The 24,472-nt window shown below is 37.7% G+C and overlaps 1 protein-coding gene and 1 long non-coding RNA gene across 36 annotated transcripts in view; one reads left to right on the forward strand and one right to left on the reverse strand.

Annotated features, from left to right (window-relative positions):
• LOC102156006 overlaps window positions 1–24,472 on the forward strand; it is a 119,104-nt gene that overhangs the window by 29,087 nt on the left and 65,545 nt on the right. For 3 of the 14 annotated variants that reach the window (XR_005365337.1, XR_005365330.1, XR_005365341.1), the window contains 4 exons: window positions 2,737–3,098; window positions 12,812–12,947; window positions 15,147–15,315; window positions 18,451–18,572. This is a non-coding gene — a long non-coding RNA (uncharacterized LOC102156006). Of the gene's footprint in view, window positions 1–2,717; window positions 3,099–12,811; window positions 13,071–15,146; window positions 15,316–18,450; window positions 18,573–24,472 lie in introns of all 14 variants that reach the window. The other 11 variants (XR_005365339.1, XR_005365334.1, XR_005365342.1 and 8 more) reach the window with 6 other exon arrangements.
• Window positions 1–24,472, reverse strand: part of C10H12orf56 (chromosome 10 C12orf56 homolog) — a 112,736-nt gene that overhangs the window by 26,059 nt on the left and 62,205 nt on the right. For 7 of the 22 annotated variants that reach the window (XM_038549889.1, XM_038549888.1, XM_038549887.1 and 4 more), the window contains 7 exons: window positions 19,043–19,187; window positions 14,371–14,477; window positions 13,577–13,666; window positions 7,375–7,498; window positions 4,778–4,852; window positions 4,376–4,450; window positions 26–204 (listed from right to left, as the gene is read on the reverse strand). In XM_038549889.1, coding sequence (XP_038405817.1) covers window positions 26–204; window positions 4,376–4,450; window positions 4,778–4,852; window positions 7,375–7,498; window positions 13,577–13,666; window positions 14,371–14,477; window positions 19,043–19,187 — 795 coding nt within the window. Of the gene's footprint in view, window positions 1–25; window positions 205–1,199; window positions 1,819–4,375; window positions 4,459–4,777; window positions 4,853–7,374; window positions 7,499–13,576; window positions 13,667–14,370; window positions 14,478–19,042; window positions 19,188–24,472 lie in introns of those variants that run through there. The other 15 variants (XM_038549904.1, XM_038549905.1, XM_038549903.1 and 12 more) reach the window with 8 other exon arrangements.

Consider the following 24,472-nt stretch of genomic DNA (forward strand, 5'->3'; position numbering starts at 1 on the left):
CTGATTAGATTCAGACTTCTCTTACCTGAATTCTTCTCTGTACTCATTCCTAATATACTCAGCTAAAGTCTTGCTGTACTGCAGGCAGCTCTTAAGGATGTAAAATTGCTGATACAACAGAACTGCTTGGCTGGGACTTAGCAACTGAAATGAAGCTGAAAGCCCTTTTACCATTTGTTTCACAATACTGTCCACGAAAGTGATCTACACAGGAAAAAAAGCAGTTATATGTAGGCCACATGCCACCCATAAGGCACCTATTTCAGCTGGGGCTTCACTAAATCTAAGCTGAAGTCCTCACCATCCTTGCACCAATACTCTTGCACTATTTCTCACTGAAATGGTACTCAGAGAGCACCAGACCATAGGCTGATTGGGTTTACCATTCACCCCCCTCTAAGCAGAATCAGCACGAATTCTGACTGTCAAGGAGATTTGATTCCAGTGTAAATGGAGAACATTGGAAGCAGGAGTGGGGGATAGAAGGGGAGCTTGAAAGGTCTATAGGCTCCTCCAGGAGGGAAGATGATTTCTCTTCTCTTCTACTGCGAAGAACAAATGACCCACAGAGATAAACGTCCTGTGACTTAACAAGAGGGTTCCTCCAAGGCAGTGGCTCTCAAAATTGAGTATGCATAAAGATCACCTGGGCAGCTCAATAAATGTGGAATCCTGAGCCCCACCTCGATATTTACCATGAACAATTCTAATGGCTTTGTTCCTCAGACATCACCTTGAGAGACAGTACGTGAGAAAGCAAAGAAAACCAGGCTTGACACAAGCAAGTGATGTTGATACCACTGTTAACTGGGGTTTTCATCAAGAGTATGTCTGCTATCATTTCTGAGGAGTAAATTAAAATGGAAACAGTAGCAATAATGTGATGTTATTAAGCTGCTGCTTCTCACACACAAAGTCATTTACAACAGAACCAAGGGGTTTCTGGCTGGCTCAGTTGGTAGCGCATGTGACTCTTGATCTTGGGGTTGTGAGTTCAAAACCCCACACTGAGTGTAGAGATTACTTTAAAAAAACACAAAAAACAGAACCAAATAACAAAAACTAAGAACAATGGATTCCACCAGTCTTTTTTTTTTTTTTTTTTTTTTTGATGGGGGCACATTTTCAAACTATCCATAAATGTAGGCTACCATAAAAACAGAAGGGAATTTGGTGTTTTAACTTAAAAAAAAAAAAAAAAAACAGAAGGGAGCTCTATTGTCCTTTCAAGCTCTAACCAGAAGGTCCCTTTGCATGCCCATTAAATTAGTATTAATAAATGTGTTGCCTTCTCTGTTGATGTTGCTACTGGCCCTTCCTAAGTAGGACAGGTGGTTTGGAGTGGGTTTTCCCCAATCCAGATCTGTTTACACATACTGACTAAATACTGTGTCAGGCAAACACAGATTGAGGTTGGAGAGTCTGGAGCAGTACAACAAAGCAATGACCATTTGGGAATTAAATTTTTAACTTCTTCTGCATCTTGCTCTAACCAAGTAAAAGAAGAATCAGCCAGAGCAGACTAGCATATAGGTGGATTCAATGATCACAACAGTTTTCTTGCTTGTACATTTCTCTCAAATGGCCTGTTTCTACCCATACTCTAGAACTGAGTTAATACTGAAGCTTTCAACAACACTAGTAGTCCTTTTGCCACCTTTCTTTCATCCTAGTGTACTTTATGGTCACAGACTGGCTTCATACTCAATTCCCTTGGTGAACCAGCCCTATAAGTTGATAAAGAAACTTCCCTGTGGCTTGGAGTCCTTAGTACCCCCAGACTTCACACATCAGTTCAGATGATAGGGTCTGCAACCACTGCACAGAAAAAAGTAAGGGTCTTGCATCTTGCACATACAAGCTTCTGTTGCTATGAATGTCTAGAACTTTATGATACTCCTTGAAGCGGGCCAGAGACTAGTTAACCTCTGTGTGCTGCTAAAGAAGCCACATCCATGGGCTCAGTCTCTGTATATGGCAGCTGACTGTGTACCCTCTGGCCCTAGCCAGATTTTTGTAAACATATGTCACAAGGGCCTGGCATATTTAGTATAACTATAGAAAATACCCCAAAGTAGTACCACTGATAGTCAACAGAGGCATGTTTGTATTTGGAAAGAGAACATATTATATCAAATCCTCCATTAGCAATGAAAACTTAATTTGGTTTACTGCTTTTTGAAGAGATCTCCAATTAAATGTATTTTGATCAAATGCATGAATACATGAATGAATAAAGGAAAATTAAGTTTGGGGAGATGATAAGACATTAAGGAATAAAACTTTTAGGGAATTAATTCAGCAGATGTTTTATTGAATATCTGCCTACCACAATAGGCATAGCTTCCACATTCATGGCACTTAGAGTCTGTTGGGGGAGAATGATATTGTGTCAATCTTTTTTTCTTTTTTTAAGATTTTATTTATTTATTCCTAAGAGATAACAGAGAGAGGCAGAGACATAGGCAGAGGGAGAAGCAGGCTCCATGCAGGGAGCCCGACGTGGGACTCGATCCTGGGACTCCAGGGTCACTCCCAGAGTTGAAGGCAGGCACTTAACCACTGAGCCACCCAGGCACCCCAATACTGTGTCAGTCTTGACTATATATTTGAATATATAGAAGTTTGGTAACAAACTTCACAAAATGTTGATGCTTTGCTTAACACAACAAAGGTTTACTACTTGCTCACATTGTTTGTCCCTTATGGGTTGACAGGGTGTTCTCTTCATTGTAGTCACTCAGGACTGTATGAAATGCTGTCATTTACCCTACCAGGAGGACAAGAGGATGCAGAGAAGCATGCACTTGCTCTAAAACCTTCTGGCAAGAAGTGACACAGGCTGCTTATGCTCACATTCTGTTGATGAAAGCAAGAACAGAGACCTAATTTCAAGTGAGGAGTGAAGTACAATCCTACCATGTGCCTGGAACCAGGGAGAACCAGAATATATGCGGCACTAATGGCTGCCACAGAAAAGAACTGAATAGTAACACCAACAAATGCAAACTGCAACAGTAACAAGTCCTATGGAGGGAAGGAGGAAGACACTAAGCTATGACTGTGTGCCAATAATGGGGAATGTGATCTAGACAGAGGTGAGAATATCATCCCCCTACCCTATCTCAGGAAGGGGCACTGAAGATTAGGATTAGTAAGAGTTAATGTAGAAAAAGAGGGAAAAGCATTTCAGACAGACAGAAGGACTGGTAAAAGTCCTGCAATGGAGTTGGAGGTGTTGGGTTATATAGCTGGGAAAGTGAGAGACTAGATGAGCCTTGTAGGCCATCTCTTTTTTATGAGAGATTTAAAGCAAGGCATGACATAATCAGATTTTTTAATCCCTTTGGTCTGGTGGGAAGATAGGGACAGACCATGTAGACGTGATTGTAATGTCAAGAAGGGAGACAGTGGTACTATGGACTAGGATGGCAGTTGCCAGGACAGAGAGCTCTGATGATCCCAAGTGTTAATTCATACTCCCCAATCCATACTCCCTGTTTAAGATAAATGTTCAGGGGGCACCTGGGTTGCTCAGTCGGTTAAGCAGCCTGCAGTTGATTTCAGCTCAGGTCATGATCTCAGAATCCTGTGATTCAACCCCACATCTTCAGGGCTCCCTGCTCAGTGGGGAGTCTCCTTGAAGAATCTCTTCCTCTCCTCTGCCCCTGCCCCCTGCTCATTCTCACTCATTCTCTTGCACTCTCTCTTCCTCTCAAATAAATAAACCTTTAAAAAAAAAAAAAGACAAAAAAAAAAAAAGACAAATGTTCATTTTTTCACTTACTTATACAACCAATATTTTAATATTATTGTTTCCTACAGAATGTATTTTAGGGTTTTTCATGAAATAAGGATCACATTTAAGATATCATTTCAGGGGGTACCTGGGTGGCTCAGTAGGTTAAGCATCTGACTCTTGATTTCAGCTTATGTGGTGATCTTAGGGACATGAGACTGAGCACTGCATCAGGCTCTGTACTAAGTATGGAGCTTCCCTAAGATTCTCTCTCTCTCTCTCTCTCCCTCTCTCTCCCCCCTTCCCCTGCTAATGCTCTTCTCTCTCTCAAAATAAATAGATGATAGGCAGATACATAGATAGATAGATAGATAGATAGATAGATAGATAGATAGATAGATAGATAGATAGATAAAGTAAATTTTTTTTAAATTTTCATTTCAGTACCTTAAGCACTCAGGCCCCAAATATCAAAATGCCTTTTTTTAAACCAAATGATAAAATGATCAGATTTACCTTTTGCTTCTGTTTTATAAATGTGACTCCTTATAGAGAAAATTTGTGTTTTATTAAGCAGAAGAGCACCTGTTTATTTAGCTGTGAGTGGTGGTTTTGTTTTTGCTTCTTGGTACTTACTACGGAAGGATGACTTTGTAGGAAGGACATCATCCAGCTAATAGCAAACTTTGTTGATCCCAATCCAAGATTTCCCTAAAAGACTCAAGGAAATAAGTTATGTTCATGAAGTTCAAGTTGTGCATGAAAGGATATTCATTCTCAAATATAATTTATCTTAATTAATGAAATCTTTATAATCAGTATTTAGAAAAAAATTAAAAGTAATTCAGTATTTAGGAAAATAAACTGGACAAGTACTTAAGAGCAAATGTAGTATCATTTAAGTCAGCCAATTTTGGAGATCATCTCTAACACAAGTATAGTAAATGTATATTATTAATCATATATATTATCATAGATATGTAATAGTCATGTGATATATAAAAAATCACACAGTATAATATGTATAATAAAATATACCTGCTGAAAGACAAGAAGTATTTCATATAAAAGTGCCGTAGCTGTATCTGTATATTCCACAATAAGCTTCTGTAACTAGAATTTTAAATAAGATATCATTGTCAGGGCCAAAAATAATAGTCATTTCTCCTTATGACTTATAAAAGAATTTTTGGTTAACTGAAAATATAATGAGTGTGGTCAGTTTTCCTGTTCTGTTTGATTCAATCGTTCTCAAAAAAAAAAAAAAAAAAAAAAAAAAAAACAAAACCAAAAACGGCTTTCATAAAAAGACTACTCATTGAATAATGTCTAAGAAAGTGGGTCAGGGAAAAAAGATACAATGGCCCATAGAATACTGATTTGCACAAAAAAAGCACAAAAAAACTGATTTACAAAATCATTCAGATCAAGAACTGTACATCCTTTCAAGAGTATTGAAATATCTCCCTAGAATTTAAGGTGGGCAATTCTCTGGGAAATTTAATTTAGGCTTATGCCCAACGTGAACTACAACTGCCTCTGTAACATGGGTAAATATAGGGCTTAGAGATTTTCTTTTCTCTCTCTCTCTCTCTCTCTGTCTCTCTCTCTGTCTCTCTCTGTCTCTCTCAAGAACTCCAGTTAGTGAGGCTGTCTTCTGGTCTCAAGTAAGTCTTCTAGCCCATACTCCACTTGGTCACTTGGTGCATGAGATACTATGTTTGTGGGCGTTGCTGCCGGCCCACTCACTTTCCCTGATAGTATTCTTTTCAAAGAGCTCTAGTTTGAAAACTCCCACTCTGTTGGATCTTGGAACTAAAATGTATATGATCTGCTCATGGCTTCACTAATAGTCCAGGTGCCAAAATCACCACGTCCAAAACCAGGAAACTCAGACTTATCTATTCTGCCCATGACCTATTTTTATACGGAAATACCATAGGTAGTCAAGTCAACTAATCCAAAACCAAGCTCGTTGTTTCCCTTTTGAGCCTACTCTTCTTGCTATAATTCTTACCTGATACCAGGCCAGAATCTAAATGTCATCTAGTCTTCACAATTTATTTTCACATCAACATATCAATGCAATTTCCTAAAAATTTCTGGAATCTATCCTCTTTACAACTACTCTCCCTTTTCTTCATTTATGTATTCAACAAATATGCATCAGACACTGTGCTAAGTGTTGAGGATTCAGTAGAGATCAACAGAGACATGGACCATGACCTCATGGAAGATACTGGAGCACAAACAACAATCTAGCAATCCAGTAATTACATGCATGGTTGCTAACTGAGACAAGAGCTGTGAAAGAAGAGTATAGGAAGTTAGGAGGGCTCTACAAAGAAAGCCTAGCCTTGTTTCGGGGGTGGAGAGCTTCACTCTGGCCTATATCACTTCTCACCTGGACTACAGCACTAGCTTCTTAGCCCGGCCTGAGTTTTACTTCCATCCCACTCTTTAATCCCTAATCTACTTACTCCACTGTTGAAAATGGTATCATAGATACTCCATGTAATCTATAATACTCGTATATTTGAATATATAGAAATTACTATTTCTATAATATTCATATGTATGAATATTTGTGTTATGTTTAACATCTCTAACCAGAATGAATATGAATTTTTATATATTTCTCTAATATTCATATGTATGAATATTATATTTGTGAATATCTATAATATTCTATTATATTCTCATATTCATTTTATGTTTAATTAAGACCTGTCTCTCTAACCAAACTATAAACCGATGAGGGCAGAGGTTGTGTCTGTTTTGCTTCTTGTTTGGACCCCACTGCCTACCATACTGTTTAGCTCATAATAGAGTTACAATAAATATTATTAAATGAATGAATAAATTTAAGAGTTTTCTAAAACATAATGCTAATTGTATGTTTAAGAAGTATCTAATCAAAAAAAATTTTTAAAGAACTATTTAATCATATCCCATCCTTTAAAAGAATTCTGTGTTGTTCTGCTCAAAATAAACTAATAAGCTGATTTATTCTCAGAATATGTGCTTTTTCGGTAGTCTGATATTTCTAATGTATTAGTAAAACCTTAGGAAAAAAAATAATTCTCACTGAGTTTGCACTACTTAGATATATAAAAGGGATGGTAAACTGCAAGAGAGTTAACCCTAAAATCTCTTAAAGACAGTGTTTTTTACTATTAGACTCCTAATGTAGAATTACATACACATAAATATTTTGTATAGAGACATAAACAGATTTATTTAATGCATACTGAATACTAATCATTTTCCTTAGTATTCATAGTTTAAAACATATAAAATGGATATATTATTAGTTTTAAAGATTTTATTTATTCATGAGAGACAGAGAGGCAGAGACATGGGCAGAGGGAGAAGCAGGCTTCACGCAAGGAGCCCAATGCAGGAATTGATCCCAGGAGTCCGGGAGACACTCAACCACTGAGCCACCCAGGTGTCCCTAAAATGGATGTATGAATATTGATAATGGGTATCTAAGTTTTGAGGTTAATGGCAAAATTTACTCTTCGATTTAATTATATTTCTGTATTCTACAATGTCATGGTCCACATTAGAAAACAGGAAGCCAGGGTACCCTTATATGTTATATTTAGTCTACCACAAAATTCTCATCTCACCTCAGCATCAAAAGACATCTCAACTAAAGTTGAATCAGCCACCAACTGGATATCAAACACAGGACAAGATTTTGGAATCTGAGGTTCACTAATTAAAATTACCAGAAGATTAAACAATATTCCCCTAAAAAAAATAAATAAAAGGCAATTAATGAATAAAGTTTGAAAACAATAAAGCCAAGTTTGCAGACATTGAATAATACAAGTATAAACCACTGCAAACTATTCTTGACTGAATTTTTGAATTCCTGGACATGCAAACAATTAACTAAGTAGTGATAAGACATTTAAGTGAAAAATACGATTTCTTGATCTTTTGACTCAAAGCAAGTTGTTTTGTTTTTTTAAGAGTGTGTGAAAGCATGAGAGCAGGAGTGGGAGGGGCAGAGGGACAAAGAATCTTAAGCAAGCTCCACACCCAGCACATAGCCTGACAAGGGGCTCAATCTCATGACCCTGAAATCATGACCTGAGCCAAAATCAAGAGTCAGTCATTTAACAGACTGAGCCAACCAGGCACCCCTCAAAGCAAGTATAGCTCTACAAGTTCACATAGCTTAGAAAGCTTGGTAAGTCTGGACTTAACGGAAATTTGGGTGATTTCAAGGCTCTTTTTTCCCCCAAAGGGCTTTTTATGGGCTACTAATTCCAGGCAGTATTATAGTCAAAATAGATTGTGATTGAAAGAGATAGAGGAAATACTTAGTTAAACCAAATTCATGAGATATCTATACTATTAGACTTCTCAGAAGCTTTAATATGCTCGCATGCACTGTATATCTCCAGGACAAAGAAACTTTTGTATGAAGCATTTCCTAAAATGCTTTTTTAAATTTTTTAATTGAAATATAGTAGACATACTAGTTTCAGGTGTATAAGATAGTTATTCAACAATTATATGCATTATCAAATGCTTACCACGATAAGTATAGTTACCATCTGTCACCATACAAAGCTATTACATGATTAACTATATTCCCTATCCCATACTTTTCATCCCCATGACTTTCCTATTTTATAATTGGAAATTTGTACCTCTTAATCCCCTTTTACCTATTTTTCCCATCCCCTCATCCCCCTGCCATTTGGCAATCACTTGTTTGTTCTCCGTATTTATGAGTCAGTTTCTCCTTTTGTTGTTATTTTTTTGCTTTGTTTTTTAGATTCCACATATAAGTGAAATCATATGGTATTTGTCTTTGACTTACTTCTCTTAGGATAATACCCTCTAAGCCCATCCATATTGTCACAAATAGCAAGATTTTATTCTATTTTATAGCTAAGTAATATTCTATTGTGTATATACACAATATCTTTTTTATCCATTCATCTATCAGTGGATATTTAGGTGGCTTCCATATCTTGGCTATTGTAAATAATGTTGCAGTAAACATAGGACTGCATGTAATTTTTTAGATTAGTGTTTTTATTTTCTTTGGATGACTATCCAGAAATAGAATTACTGGATATGATACTTATATTTTTAGTTTTTTGAAGAACCTCCATACTGTTTTCCAGAGTGGTTGCACCAATTTATATTCTCAACAGCAGTGCAAAAAAGAAAAAAAAAAAAGAGAATGGAACTCATTTTTAACAAAGCATTTGAGAGGTTTACTGTTCCACTGAAGACTACTAGCTATTAGTTAATAAAACTAATATTACTTTTTAAGTCTTTTGCTTTCAAAACCAGTGTACTACCCATTAACCTACACTAATAACTCATTTAAATTGTTACTATATGTTGGAATAATATACCCTATTACTTGAAAATAAAGAGAAAAAAATCACACTCCAAATTAAGGATCCTGAGGAATGGGGTTTGGCAACACCATCTTCATATTTGTCATGCAATCTATGTATAGTTGTAAAGGAGCTGAAGGCGGACCACTAGGAAAATCCGTTGCCTAACCAAAGATAGTATCAGAGTAGCTTTGACAGATGGGAATAGTAAAAGAATTTATAGATAGGACTATATATAAATCCTCTATAACCATTAGCATTCTCTTCATAATGGAATAAAAGAAACTACAAACAATCCCTATTTAGCAATAATTGAGGCTTCCTAATCTTTTTACAATCACTTAAATCATTACCATGATTAGAAGTTAATGATTTAATAAATAAATAAATAAATAAATAAATAAATAAATAAATAAAATTTTTTTGAAAGTTCATGATTAACCAAAATTTTAATAAAAATAAAATCCCTTCCTTTCTCCAACTGAAAAAGCAAGTCAGTTCTCATATCTGCAAAAGAAGAGTCATGTCATCACACTTCTCAAAAAAGCAGGATATGTCCTACACGATATTTGTTAATGTTTTATTCAGGCTACTTTAAAATAGCCAATCTTATTTTAAAAGACCCTTCCAGGGATCCCTGGGTGGCGCAGCGGTTTAGCGCCACCTTCAGCCTGGGGTGTGATCCTGGAGACCCGGGATCGAATCCCACATTGGGCTCCCGGTGCATGGAGCCTGCTTCTCCCTCTGCCTGTGTCTCTGCCTCTCTCTCTCTCTCTCTCTCTCTCTCTCTCTCTCTCTCTCTGTGACTATCATAAATAAATAAAAATTAAAAAAAAATAAAAAAAGACCCTTCCAAAATCAACAAAACATTCCATTTAGAAGCTTTTCCTGATACTAAGTTTGAAATGACATTCCATTTACTACTGTTCTATTTAATTAAGGTCCTTTATTTTCAGCAACAGCTTCTTTGCAGAGTATCATATAATCCAGAGTTAAGGGAAGGAACTTTCAAATTCTGGGACACTTGCTGTGATGATACATGAATTCAACCATATGAGTATTAAAATACGAATGGGTTTATGGCACATTTCAGGAAGAACACAGTGAACTGAGCTGAGCTAATAAAATCTCTACTTATGAAAAAAGAGGGAAATGCTGAAATGATTAAATGCTTTTTTATTTGCTCACATGGAATTTAATTTTAAATCTACTCCTTCTGCCAACGCTATTTAAAATCCACTAGGTCAATAATAGAAGAAATTTTAATCAAAATAGTAGTTTCATCCCCAAAATAAAAGACTTACTATAGGATTGACATCACAGCCTTTAAAAATAGTGTCAACAGTTTTGATACTTTCATTGTTTAGATTGTCATTTCCAATGGGAGAATTTTGAATGCATTGCAAAATATTTTCTAATATATAGAGACTTTGAAAGGCAAACTCATGGTCTCATAACTCGGTCTTTGTTATTTTGATATGCAGAATTCTAATATGGCCCCAAGATTTTTGCCCCCTGGTATATATACCCTATATAATCCCTTTCCTTTAAGTATGAGCAGGACCTGTGAATATATGAGGCTATTACTTTCGTGATCATGTTATGTTAGATGAGAAAGGTAAGGAGATTTTGCATATATAATTAACGTTCCTAATTTGTTGACTTTTGAGTTAATCAAAGGGAGATTATCCTGGGTGAGCCTGATTATCCAATTGAGCTCTTCAAAGAATGCTTAGGCCTTTTCTGAGCTCAGAGATAGTCTCCTGCCAAAAAGCAGGCTATCATGAGTTTATAGCTATGAAGAAATTAATTCTGCCAAAAAAAAAAAACAAAAAAAACCCAAATGAGCTTGAAAGATGACCCTCAAGCCTCAGATGAGACACAAATTCAGTCGACACCTTGACTGCCATTTGTGATAACCAGAGCAAGATGATCCAACTGAGCTATGCCCAGATTGCCTGATCCACAGAAACTGTGGGATAAACAATTTGTATTGTTTTAAGCCCCTGAGTTTGTAGTAATTTGTTACAGGGTAATAGAAGACTAATGCAGTTATATTAGACATTAACTGTGCTAGTTAAGGCTACGGGTAACATGACACTATGCATATCAAAATTGGCTGAATATATTACAACCAGACTCTATTACAGCAATATAACATATGCATTGAAATATATGAAAAGAGGGATCCCTAGGTGGCGCAGCGGTTTGGCGCCTGCCTTCGGCCTAGGGCGCGATCCTGGAGACCCGGGATCGAATCCCACATCGGGCTCCCAGTGCATGGAGCCTGCTTCTCCCTCTGCCTGTGTCTCTGCCTCTCTCTCTCTCTCTCTCTGTGACTATCATAAATAAATAAAAAATTAAAAAAAAAAAAAGAAATATATGAAAAGAGCTAGTCATATCAGGAAGGAAAGAGGCTATCATAGAGCTGTTGTGGCCAAACCAAGTTAAGACAGAATAATTAAAACAGCAGAGTTTAGTAAGAATGGTGGTTTCTCAGCTCAGATAGAGAGAGGTAGGGACTTAATGGTAGACAAAAAGGGTAATATGATTCAGCATTAATTCAGTATAGTAAGATAGAAATATAAGAAGTAATCTTGAATTTCTGTCGTGGAGATTGAGGAAATAGTACTATCAACTGCATAAAGAAGTATACAGAGGAGGCATCTGACTGGCTCAGTCGGTAGAGCACGCAACTCTTGATTGCAGGGTTATAAGTTCAAATCCCACTCTGGGTGTTGAGATTACTTTAAAAAAATAAAATATTTAAAAAAGAAAAAAGTATTCAGAGAAATAATAGAGTGTATCTTCCTTGTTTGCTGTAAAGCAGAGGTCAACAAACTATGGCCTGTAGGCCAAATAGCCCAGAGTCCGTTTTTATAAATAAAGCTTTGTTGGAACAGAGCTGTGCCCATTGATTTATAAATTGTCTGTGACTGTTTTTATGCTGCAGTGGCAAAGTTGAGTAGCTGCAACAGAGACTATATGGCCTGAAAAGTCAAAAATGTTTGTGGCCCTTTATAGAAATGTCTGACCCTCCTGGTATATAGCATAGTATGCCCATAGTCCCTGGCACATAGCAATTATCATTGAAATTCACTTGTAAAGTTCTCTAATAAAAAGCCAGGACAAACATTACTAAAAGTTCTTATTCTTCTCCCAAGCTCAAATGTTTTAGAGCCTATGGCCTTCATTTTCCTTCCACCTTTAATACAGAAAATTTATTTTCTTTTTTAAAAGATTTTATTTATTTATTTGACAGAGAGAAAGAGAGAGAGCATAAGTAAGGGGAGCAACAGAGAGAAAGAGAGAAGCGGGCTCTCCTGTGAGCAGGGAGCCCAACACGGGGCTTAGTCCCAGAATCCTGGGATCATGACATGACCTGAAGGCAGCTGCTTAATTGACTGAGCCACCCAGGTGCCCCTAATACAGAAATTTTAGATAAATGGTGGGGGGGGGGGTGGAGATTAAGATTATAGTCAGAACACTGGCCCAGGATGTAATTCATAGTCCATAAATCATATAAAAAGTTCATGTAAAATATGCAAACACATACTTCCTGTGGCAAAGAATGCTATTGTCCTCCTACTATACATTCTTTCATTCTTCCTTTTAGTAACAGGTGTTCCTATCACCATCTAAAGTTTAGCTAGGTATAGAGCCATGCAACTACAGACACATTTAACTTCTCTTGCAGCTATATATGGGCATACGCCTAAAGTTCTCATCAAAGGAATATGAGCAGAAAAGTCTTACATGCCTCTCTTAAAAAGAAAATTTGCTTCCTTCTCCTTCTCTTCCTGCATCCCACAGGATTTAATGAAGTCACAAAGGTCAGTCTGCTTCAACCATGGGGAAGGGATAGCATAGTAAAAGATGTCAGAGCAACAAAAGGGAAGGAACCTAGGTCTCTGGCTGATTTTGTGGAAGAAAGCGTGGCTATCTACTTTGGACAAGTATGTAAAAAAGATGTAAATTTCTATCTTCTGTAGGCCATATATTTTTGCATATCTTTATTATAGCAGCTTACTTTATATGTTGATAAACCCCCCCACTAGCATTCAGTTCAAAGTCACACAATTATATATTAAATGAAACTACTATATTCCTGCCTTTGCAATGTAAACTTTCTGTTATGTGGGTATAAGAGTACTCTGTAAAATTCTAGTAGAGAACCCTGGCTTTTAATGTCTTATGGGGCATTTGGTGCTTTTCAAGTTCACCAGACAATGACAGAAGATAACATGCTAAGACGATCTTTGTGCCCTTAAAAATCCAGAGAGACAGAACTCACTATGTGCCAATCAATCTGCTCATCCAGAAGGAAGTGGAGAGAAAGAGTTTAAGATATTTCCAGGGGGATTGAACAGAGAAGTAAGAGAGCTATGAGTTTTGGAAGACACTCAGTAGAGTAGTCTTGGGTTGCAACTACAAGGTCCCAATGTCTTCTAGAAGACCTTACTTCTTAGCTGCCAATGTGTTCAGGCGCGATGACTCAGTTTCTGTTTCTCTGAACATCAGTCCCAGAGTCTGTATAATTTCAATGCATGCTCTAGAAAACAAAGAAAAAAGCATGGAAGTGGCATGATTGCATTACAAGTTCAGAATTTCACAAAATTAGTAATCCTTGATAGAAATGCTCTCAGATACCTATATACAAAAATATATGGGAAGGAAATTCTGTATATTAAATTGTCAACATCGAGTGCCTGCCTACACTGTGATAGCTACGTAGTAAACACTCAACAATATTTGTTGAATGAATTAGTTAATAGCTGAATGTCAGGATTAGAAGTCATTTTCATATTGTTTTTTTGTCCTTAATTTTTTTGATAATCAGACACTATTTTAAAATTATTTTTAATAATTTTATCTTTTTCAAGTAGGTAATATTTGGCTCAAAATTTCAAAGGTAAAAAAGGGAATACAGTGAAAGGTGTCTTTCCTTCAGACACCCATTTTTGTTCCCTTTTGGAACAACGAATATTACTAGTTTCTTACGTAGCCTTTCTTTAAAAAGTAGAACAGGGTTGCCTGGGTGGCTCAGTTGATTAAGTGTCTGACTCCAGATTTCAGCTCTCCCTTTCCCTTCCCCCCAAAAGTAGAACAAAATGAATGCTCTTTTTAAAAATCTATGTGAAGCAAAACTTGCAGCACCATTAATCATTAATACAATATATATTTTGTCCACTGCCTTCCATTTATCTTTAACACCCTAGGGGAAGAAAAATCTATGATTATCCAGTTAGTACTTACACCAGCTCATCAGCCCTTTGGCTCTTATTTTGAAGTGTGCTCTTATCCTTGGACTCTGGCAAGTATTCATGAAGTTTATTCACTAGGAAATAGAAAAGATCACTGGTCTGTGAAAGCAAGCAGGAAAGAAGATGGTAATTAGGTATCAGTTGGTAAAACTCTATCTTTACGTAATAAAAATATGAATAAATTATTTATTGTCTGGGGATAAACTGAATTATAGTATCTCTCATTACTATTAGCATAACCCAAATTGAAAACACTTTTACTTATATCCAGGAGACCACTGTCCTGGTGAACAGAGCCAGAGCTAAAGGCGGGGGGCGGGGGGGGGGTTATACGGCAGGTTCTACGGTCAAGGCATTGTCATTCAGTTACCTGGGAATCATATGTTAAATGGAGTCTACTATAACTCCTGGCTTTCCAAAGTACCTTGGCCTTTGTGAGGATACAATGAATAATGGCTAGAAAAACACTTTTTGAATGTTTGCTAACCTAAAAGCAAATGCACAGTACTGGTATGGCCTAATGAAGATAGTGAAGAATGATACTAATAATTCTCTTAATACAGTGGTAATGTGGATTGCCATCTCTAATGACAAAATAAACACTAACTTAAGAGTGCAGGAAGCAGTTTTTCCGGGCTTCTGTGCAGTCTCATGAGATAAATCGAGCATGAAATAAGCACTGGCCCATGAAATCAGGCAAGTTGGCACTAATGAGAAATATGTAATTGCGTCTTTTTTCTTTTCCTCTCTTATTCATTTTTTCCTCAGGACTTTTGTTTACTAGTCACAAATTAAACTCTTTGTTTAGAGAGGTATTCTGTGTACCTTTACGTAAGTGATATGGCTGGAGAAGAGGGTAAGGATGGCAAGTGGAGAGAGGAGAAGGAGCAGGATATTCAGGCCCTCTCAGAAGAGCTGCCGTTCATCCAGGCTTCTGGTAAGTAAGCACAGTGTGGTGGCTTTATACACTAACCCTGGTGCCAGGCTCTTTGAGTTCACATCCAAGCTCTGCCACTGATTAGCTATATGATATCTGGCAAATTACTTACATACTCTGTGACTCAATTTATGTCTAAAATGGAGTTAATGTCACCTGATGGGGTTAAATAAGATAGCATTTGTAAAGCCTGAATGATGCTCAGCTCATCCTAAGTGCTTAATAAATTTATGAGTTACTATGGTGATCTCCCACTCGTAAAATATCTTCCACCAAACTGCAACAACATGGAGAAATCTCTAAACTATTATGCCAAAAGAAGCCAACACAAAAGAGTACATGGTGTACAGTTCTGGGTAAGTGGAATTCTAGGACGGGTAAAACTAATCTACAGTGACAGAAAGCACAAAAATTGCCTGGGGCCAGGGATGGGAGGAAACGGCCTGCCAAAGAGTCTGAGGTAGCCCTTTGGGGTGATAGAAGGATTCTAAATCTTGATTGGGGTGATGGTTCTATAGGTATATACGTTTGCCAAAACTCTTTAAACTGAACCCTAAAAGTGAGTACATTTTATTATATGTAAGTTATATCCCAGTAATTTCTCCAAAGAAGATGTACATATGCCAATAAGCACATGAAAAAATACTCAACATCACTAATCACTAATCATTAGGGAAAGGCAAGTCAAAACTCAAAAAATGAGAAAACAAGTGTTGACAAGGATGTGAGAAAACTAGAACCTGTATGCACTGTTGGTGGGGATGTACGATGGTACTGCCACTGTGGAAAACAGCATGGTGGTTCCTCAAAAAATAAGAAAATTACCATATGATTCAGCAATCCCACTTCTGGGTACACTGCCAAAAGAACTGAAAGCAAGGTCTCATATTTACACACCCATATTCAAAATGGTAATATCCACAATAGCTTAAATGTGGAAGCAATGCAAGTATCCATCAGTGGAGAATGGGATAAGCAAAATGTGGTATATACATACAATGGAATATTATTCAGCCTTAAAAAGAAAGCAAATTTTGGCACATGCTACAACATTGATAAATCTGGAAGACATGCTAAGTGAAATAAGCCAGTAATAAAAATCACTGGGTGATCCCACTTACATGAGATATTTAGAGAAGTTAAACTCATAGAAGCAGAAAGAAGAATGGTATTGCCAGGGGCTGGGGGAAGACGTGAATGGGGAATTATTATTTAATGAGTATAGTTTCAGTTTTGCAAGATGAAAAGAGTTCTGGAGATGGGTGCACAACAATATAATGTACCGTCTTAATACCATTGGACCATATATTTAAAAATGGTTAAGATAGGGGAGCCTGGGTGGCTCAGTGGTTGAGCGTCTGCCTTTGGCTCAGGTCATGATCCAGGGTCCTGGGATCAAGTCCTGCATCGGGCTCCCTGCTCAGTGGGGAGTCTGCTTCTCCCTTTCCCCCCTGCTCATGCTCTTTCTTGCTATCTCTGTTGCTCTCTCTGCCTCTCTCAAAAAAATAAATACAATCTTAATTTTTTAAAAATGAACAGTATTTTATCTGAGCCATGATGAATGGGTAGGATTTTAACAGGAGAAAATGGAAGAAGAAACAGCCTAGAGATAGGGAACAGCAGTGGAAAACAATGAGGGGCTGGAAAGGACAGGGTGTTTGAGTCATCCACGTGGCTGGAGCTTCTTGAGGAAAGAGGTGAAAACAATGAAGTGTGTGGGGTTGAGTGGTTAGGTCTAGCTTCATTCTCTTTCTCTACATCTTTCTTTTGCTCCACAGCCAAGGCTACTTGCATCGGGCCCATTTTAAGATTGGAGACGCTTAAATGGCCTCCAGACCAATACTCTAGTATTCAACACTAACACCCTTCTTCCTAGTCTAACCTGTGGGAGGTACCTCAGTGCTCCTACCTCACCACCTGCTTTAAATCCAACCCCATGATTGTGTCCCATGTTATCTAAGTAGACTTCTCTGGGCCCTGTGCTAAGACCCTTGCCAATCTTCTCTCTGCTACTGGATTTACTCTTAACAACCTTTATATCCTGGTCACCTTCTCAACTCCACATTCCATGAATGCCCTATTGCCAAACTAAACAATCAGATCTTCCCGGTACCAAAGGTTTGTGCAGACGTTTGGGTGAAATCCACCCACATGCTGGAATGCCCTGATCTTTCATTTTGTATATGATGTAGGGATCACTCTCAGCCTCGAGGACGGTGCCTTCCCTGGAAGCATCTACAGCTGGATTAGTTCATCCTGTGCCTGCCCTATATAGATGTTGGCCCCTTCCTGAAAACCCACCTTGCTAAAATAAAGGCTATGCCTGTCCAGATTTGGAATCTGTGACAGAGGTCATTGGTGGAGAGCCTTAAATGCTAAAGCCAAAGTGTTTGTACTTAGTAGGGAAAGCCAGCAAGATCATACAATCAGTTACAGATTAAACTGATACCAAGTGTGGGATGGACCAGAGAAGAATATGTGGGTGGGGTATAATACCAATTTCCTTAGTCTTTCCACATGAACTCCATTTCCATTTTTAGGCTATGTAGCACAACATCATCATTACCTGTGACAGTGTTATGGGACATTTAACATACTATTCTATGTAGCTAATATGCCCTCTAATTAGGGTGCTCCACCATCCCAGTTTACTTGGGATAGTCCTAGTTTTTCTACTGATAGTCCCATATCCTGCAAATTTCCTCAGTCCTAGTGAAACTGGGACAATTGGTCACCTAAGTCTGGGCAAACCCAGATGGTTGGTCATCCTACATGTGAAGCACTTAGAATCCTAAGAAGTGGCCAGGACTGTCTTGTATGTTTGAGGAACCTGTGCACTTTACAGCTGCTCAATAAAATGTTGCCATCCATGAGACCACTGGCCAGAATTAGGATACGATGCATAGCCATCATCATGAGCTCCCCTCCTCCCTTAAGCCTCATTAGCTCCACACCAGTACTCACTGGGGCTTCTGAATACCTTCACCTTCACCTGAAACTACGTAGTCTTACAGAGTAAGTCTGTAACTTGCTGAGTAAGAGAGCTAGGTTGCTTTGACTCCCCAAGAATCACCTTTTTAAAAATAACAGTCCTACACTCAAAAATAATTTTTTTCCATTTTATTTTTATTGTAGGGATACCTGAAGCTAAATCTTCTTGAAATCTACTTTTTCATCTCACTGTACTCATACATCTTGCATGCCAGAAGCTTCCCCTCCAATCATCTCTCTCTGACTTGAAACCCAACTCATGTAAGGTACTATCTTTTTGCTACCATTCTCCTCTTTGCTCACCTCCCCTCCAACACACACATACACGTTATTGATTACATCACAACATTTCAAGTACTGAGTCAGGATTGCATTAAATTTAGTCAGCATTTTAAAATATATCTTCCATCAGGGTGCCTCAGTGGCTCAGTCTTTTGAGATTCTGACTTTTGTTTTTTTTGTTTTGTTTTGTTTTGTTTTGTTTTGTTTTTGTTTTTTGAGAGTCTGACTTTTGATTTTGACTTCTGGCTTCACGCTCAGCATGGAGTCTGCTAATGGATTCTCTCTCCCTCTCCCTCTGCGCACTCCCACTCTACTCATGCCCTCTCTCTCTAAAATAAAATACAGCCTCTGAATACAAGACATTTATTTGTATTTTACTTTATGCCTGATTATGCTGCATTTGGTAAACAGGTGGAACAAGTTTCAAAGATTAAAAGTAAAACAAACCACCTACTTTCCAGAACAGTCGTTTTAGAATGAAGTTTTTCTGGGCTGCTACTTTGAGTTCCGTAATTAAACAAAGTATCTTCTGCAAAGTATTGTCTTTAAGAAAAAGTTCAGATTTAAGTTGACTGAAGTGCTTAATTTTCTCCTCAGATCTACGGAAACACAAGAAAAAACTTCCATGTAAAAAAATGATGATAAATAGCAGTTGAGAAATATCAATGATTTTGACAAGTTGTAAAACTTTATTACTAATGGAATTTTAATATATTTTGTGCTTCTAGCTTTACTACTCATTAGTAATGAACCTTGCTTTCCCCAGATTGAACTGTTTATTACTCTCCAGACGTATTTTCCCCCATGCCCCTTTACTCAAGCTGTATCCACCATATCAGGAATTCTCTCAGTGTCTCTAGGAAACTTGTCCCTCTTTCATAGCCTAGCTCAGAGTTTGTTCACATACCATTTACCATACTGCAGGGACCATATGTAATACTATTTGCTTAATATTTTTTCTTTAACTCACTTTTTGTGTGTGCATAGAGTAGTTTATTTATCTAAGATTTTACTTAAGAGAGAGAGAGCAAGCATACACACAAGCAGTGAGGAGAGGCAAATGGAGAGGGAGAGAGTCTCAAGCCAACTGGAACTGACCAGTGATCCCAGGACCCTGAGGTCATGTGACCTGAGCTGAAACCAAGAGTCAGACACTTAACCAACTGAGCCATCCAGGTGCCCCGGGAACCAGTATCATGTGCCATAAATAGCAGATAATTGTAAAAATGGCATGGAAGCAACACAATTCTAAGTTGATGCACCACATTCTAAGCCTGAGGCCTGCTCTCTCTTTGACAAAAAGGCAGCTGAGCATGTGTTAGAGAGCTGCCACTTTTGGCACCAAGCTGAGAGGTTCTCCCTAATGAGATTGGACTAGTTGGAAAAGGAATTACTTTTCCACTATGGAAGTCAAAGTTATTTCCTGCCATGTCAGAGTACCAAATGTATTCATCCCTTCTCACTGACCCGTGTGTGTTCCACAGTTCAGGAAAAGCTAGCTTTGCTGAAAAGAGAAATACTTTCCCCTTAAAGCTTTCCCTAATTCCTCCATGAATGGGGAACCTCTACTGTAGCACTTTTTCCACACTTCTTATATATCACGCTAATCCTCTTTTGCCCCATTGTTGTGATTTGTGTGCTTGTCCTGCGTACTTTTCATGGACTGGCTCATTCAGTCCCACTAAGGGGGCAGAGCTGGGAATTACTGTTGCATTTATAGGATATTAGAAAGGTTAAGTAACCTGTAAGCAGGGTGCAGGGGCGCCTGGCTGTCTCAGTTGATAGAATATGTGATTCTTGATCTCAGAGTCATGAGTTCAAGCCCCACATTAGGCATGGAGCCTACGTTAAAAAAATAGAAAGAAAAAGGGGTGTGAAGTAATGATAGGAGAGATATCTCATGTTTTGTGTAGGTTGATGGAAACTTCCTAGAATTTCCAACTTGAATCAAAAATATTCTTGCTACGTACTCCATAAACCTTGATACCGACCATTTATCCCAATACTAGTATCTGGAATCTTGGCTCTTGCCCACTACCTCCCCCTTTATCTAAAAAAATCTAAGATGTTCTCCTCTATCCAATCAATGAGCCTCTCTTATTAACAAAAACATTAAGACTTCCTGAAAAAGAGTCTCTTTTCCACTGGAGACCCTGGAAGAGAAATGATCATTAAGAATTCCATGATAAGAGTCACAGAGGCAGAGAAACATGATTATTAAACACGGGGATCAGACAGGCTATAGAGTTCTAGATCTGCCTCTATTCAGCTGAGTAATTACCATGGGCAAGTTACCTAGTCTATCTGTGCCTCGATTTCCCAAATGTAAAATGGAGAGGATGATAGTACCTATCCCGTTGTTTTGATACTTTAGTATGTGCGTAGCACACAGTATTTAATAAATGACTTCTAAATAAAATAGGAATGAGCTTTGAGATCCCACATCCCTATACATCCACTGCTAATTACATTCCCATTTCACTTAAAAAATAACTATAAAATTTCTCTATTCTCTGAGAACTCCAAAAATAGCAGAAATGTAGTTTTCAGAAACTGATGAGCTTAGAAAAGCACAAGCTGAGAAAGAATACCAGCAGATTTACTTTCAAATTGACTTTCCTATTTTTCCTATTAATCAGCAATTTGCTGCAATCTATATAGAAACAATTTTTTATCTTTTGGCACCTGTGATAATAGACTATAATACCAAACTTTTCTTTCAAAAAGATTAAAACAGGTACCTGGGTGGCTCAGGCAGTTAAGCATCTGACTTTGGCCTGGATCATGGTCTCAGGGTCCTGGGATGGAGCCCAGAGGTAGGCTCCAAGCTCAGCAAGAGCCTGGGCTCTGGCCCTTCCTCTGCCCTTCCCTCTGCTCTTGCATCTGCTCGCTCTCTCTCTCAAATAAAATCTTTTTTAAAAAATTAAAAATAAATTAAAGGGGCACCTAGGTGACTCCATAGTTGAGCATCTACCTTGGGCTCAGGTCGTGAGCCTGGGGTCCTGGGACTGAGTCTTGCATCAGGCTCCCTGCAAGAAGCCTGCTTCTCCCTTTGCCTGTATCTCTGCCTCTGTCTCTGTGTCTCTCATGAATAAATAAATAAATTCTTTAAAAAAAAAAAAAACTAAAAATAAAATTTTAAAATAAATTTTTTAAAAATTTCATAAGAAAAAAATACACTAATTTCTTTATACTAAAAATCAATTTACGGGCTCCTGGGTGGCTCAGTCAGTTGAGCATCTGCCTTTGGCTCGGGTCATGGTCTTGGGGTACTGGGATAGAGCCTTGTATTGGGCTCTCTGCTCAGTGGGGAGAGTCTGCTTCTCCCTCTCCCTTTGTGTTCTCCCTCTCTCTCTCTCTCAAATAAATGAATCTTCTAAAAAAATAAAAATCAATTCACACATAAGTTGAGGTCTCACATACATCAAAAATACAAGTTAGATTCAAGAGTCTGTATTTCAGGATCAGTGGCTCAGTGGTTTAGTGCCTGTCTTCTGCCCAGGGCGTGATCCTGGAGACCCGGGATCGAGTCCTACGTCAGGATCCCTGCATGGAGCCTGCTTCTCCCTCTGCCTGTGTCTCTGCCTCTCTCTGTGTCTCTCATGAATAAATAAAATCTTTTTTAAAAAGTCTTTATTTCTATATGGAAGTCATATATAGTTGCAGTTTCTTTGACTATTCAGAGAATATTTTTACATAGATGATAAACTTTATTTGGCTAATTTAAATAATAAAAAATCTAGTGGCAGAAGACTCCATTCATAATTCGATTTCGGAATAAGGGGAAGTTTTACGTTATTTTTAATGGATATATTTTCATCAGCTAGGAAACAAATTCACCCAAATAGTGTGGCAAGAAGGATTCTGGATCTAATGATAAGCTCTATTTTTCCAGTATTTTTTCATTTTTCTGGGTATTTTATATAAATAATACATTCATATAGTGCTTTACAGCTGGAAAAGGCTTATCATATCTTATCTCAGAAGCATTGTGTATATGATCACAGTGGTCCCTATCCATGCATGTGAGGTTACAGAACTCACATTGGTGACAGACTTCTAATTTGAAAACCCAAACAGTATTTACTCCTTTTAAACTGAAGGTCCCCCCCAAAAGAAAATAAATAAGTAAATAAACAAACAAACTGAAGGTCCCTTGCGGGCAAAGACCTGTCTTGTATATCTTGTACATATTACTGCATTCCTCGCAGTGCATTTTAAATCACTGCATCTTAAATATGTTGCCTTCAGGAATTAACTATGCAAGAAATATGCTTTCCCTGAGTCAAGCTAGTAGTAGAACTCTCCTTTCTGACCTCCAAGGATAAATTTCAAGTCACATATACAAAGTTAAAGCCTATTTTATTATCCAGTTAGTTTAAAACTCACTTTAAATAAGCACTAAAGTTAAAACTGAAACTTTTTAGAGTAAACATGAAAACATATAGAAAGTATTTATTTAATATATGTAGAAATTCTAAGCTATTTATATTACCATCTTTAAGAAAAAAGAAATCACATTGTTATTTAACCCCTACATACCTCAGAACATATCTCAAAATAAACATTTTCTTACAAAATGATCATTATTACATCCAATAAAATTATCAATACTTCTCTGGTATTGGCTAATATCCCATCCATACTCAAATATCCTCTATTGTGTTAAAAATGTCTTTTTTACTTTTGTTTTTTAAGTCAAGATTAGGGGTGCCTGGGTGGCTTAGCCAGTTAAGCATCTGCCTTCCCACTCAGCTCATGGTCTTGGGATCCTGGACTTAAGCCCTGTGTTGGCCTCCCTGCTCAGCAGAGAGCCTGCTTCTCCCTCTCCCTCTGCCCCTTCCCCTGCTCATGCGTGCTCTCTCTCTCTTTCTCTCTCTGTCAAATAAATAAATGAAATCTAAAAAACAAAAACAAAATATAAATAAGATACTTATTATATTTGCTTATTATGTCTCTTAAGCCTTTAAAATTTTTTATTAAGGAATTTTTTTAAACATACACAAAAAAGGAAAAAATTGAAAATAAACCTCATGTATATACCACCTACATCCAAAAATCTTTAACATTTTGCCAATCTTGTGTTATCTATTCCCTTACACACACACACACACACACACACACACTCCTGTTTTAAAATCGAAAGAAAATATACATAATATAAAATTTACCATTGTAACCATTTTTAGGTATACAACTCAGTGGTATTAAGTTCATTCACAATGTTGTGCAACCATCACTACTATCCATTTCCAGACCTTTTTCTTCTTCCCAAACAGAAACTGTATCTGATTAACAGTAGGTCTCCATTCCCCTCTCCTCTCAGCCTCTAGTAACCTCTGTTTTATTTTCTGTTTCTATGAATTTGCCTATTCTCAATGCCTCTTATAAGTGGAATTATACAATATTTGTCCTTTTATGTCTGGCCTATTTCACTTGGCATAATTTCTTTAAGGTTCATCCATGTTGGGATCCCTGGGTGGCGCAGCGGTTTGGCGCCTGCCTTTGGCCCAGGGCGCGATCTTGGAGATCCGGGATCGAATCCCATGTCGAGCTCTCAGTGCATGGAGCCTGCTTCTCCCTCTGCCTATGTCTCTGCCTCTCTCTCTCTCTCTCTCTCTCTCTCTCTGTGACTATCATAAATAAATAAAAATTAAAAAAAAAAAAGGTTCATCCATGTTGTCACACAAGACATGACTTCATTTTCAAGGCTAGCATACCCACACTTTTCAGTCAGATTCAAGTTTAATTGTTTTAACAATTTATTCATTCATTCTATAAAGGCAGCCTGCTATGTGCCAGTGACCAAGGTACAGTCCCAGCCCTTAAGGAGCATAGTGTATAATAGGGCAGCACATAATCAAACAAGCAATCATAAGACAGA

Source organism: Canis lupus, chromosome 10 (assembly GCF_011100685.1).
Source record: "Canis lupus familiaris isolate Mischka breed German Shepherd chromosome 10, alternate assembly UU_Cfam_GSD_1.0, whole genome shotgun sequence".
Classification (NCBI taxonomy): Eukaryota; Metazoa; Chordata; class Mammalia; order Carnivora; family Canidae; genus Canis; species Canis lupus.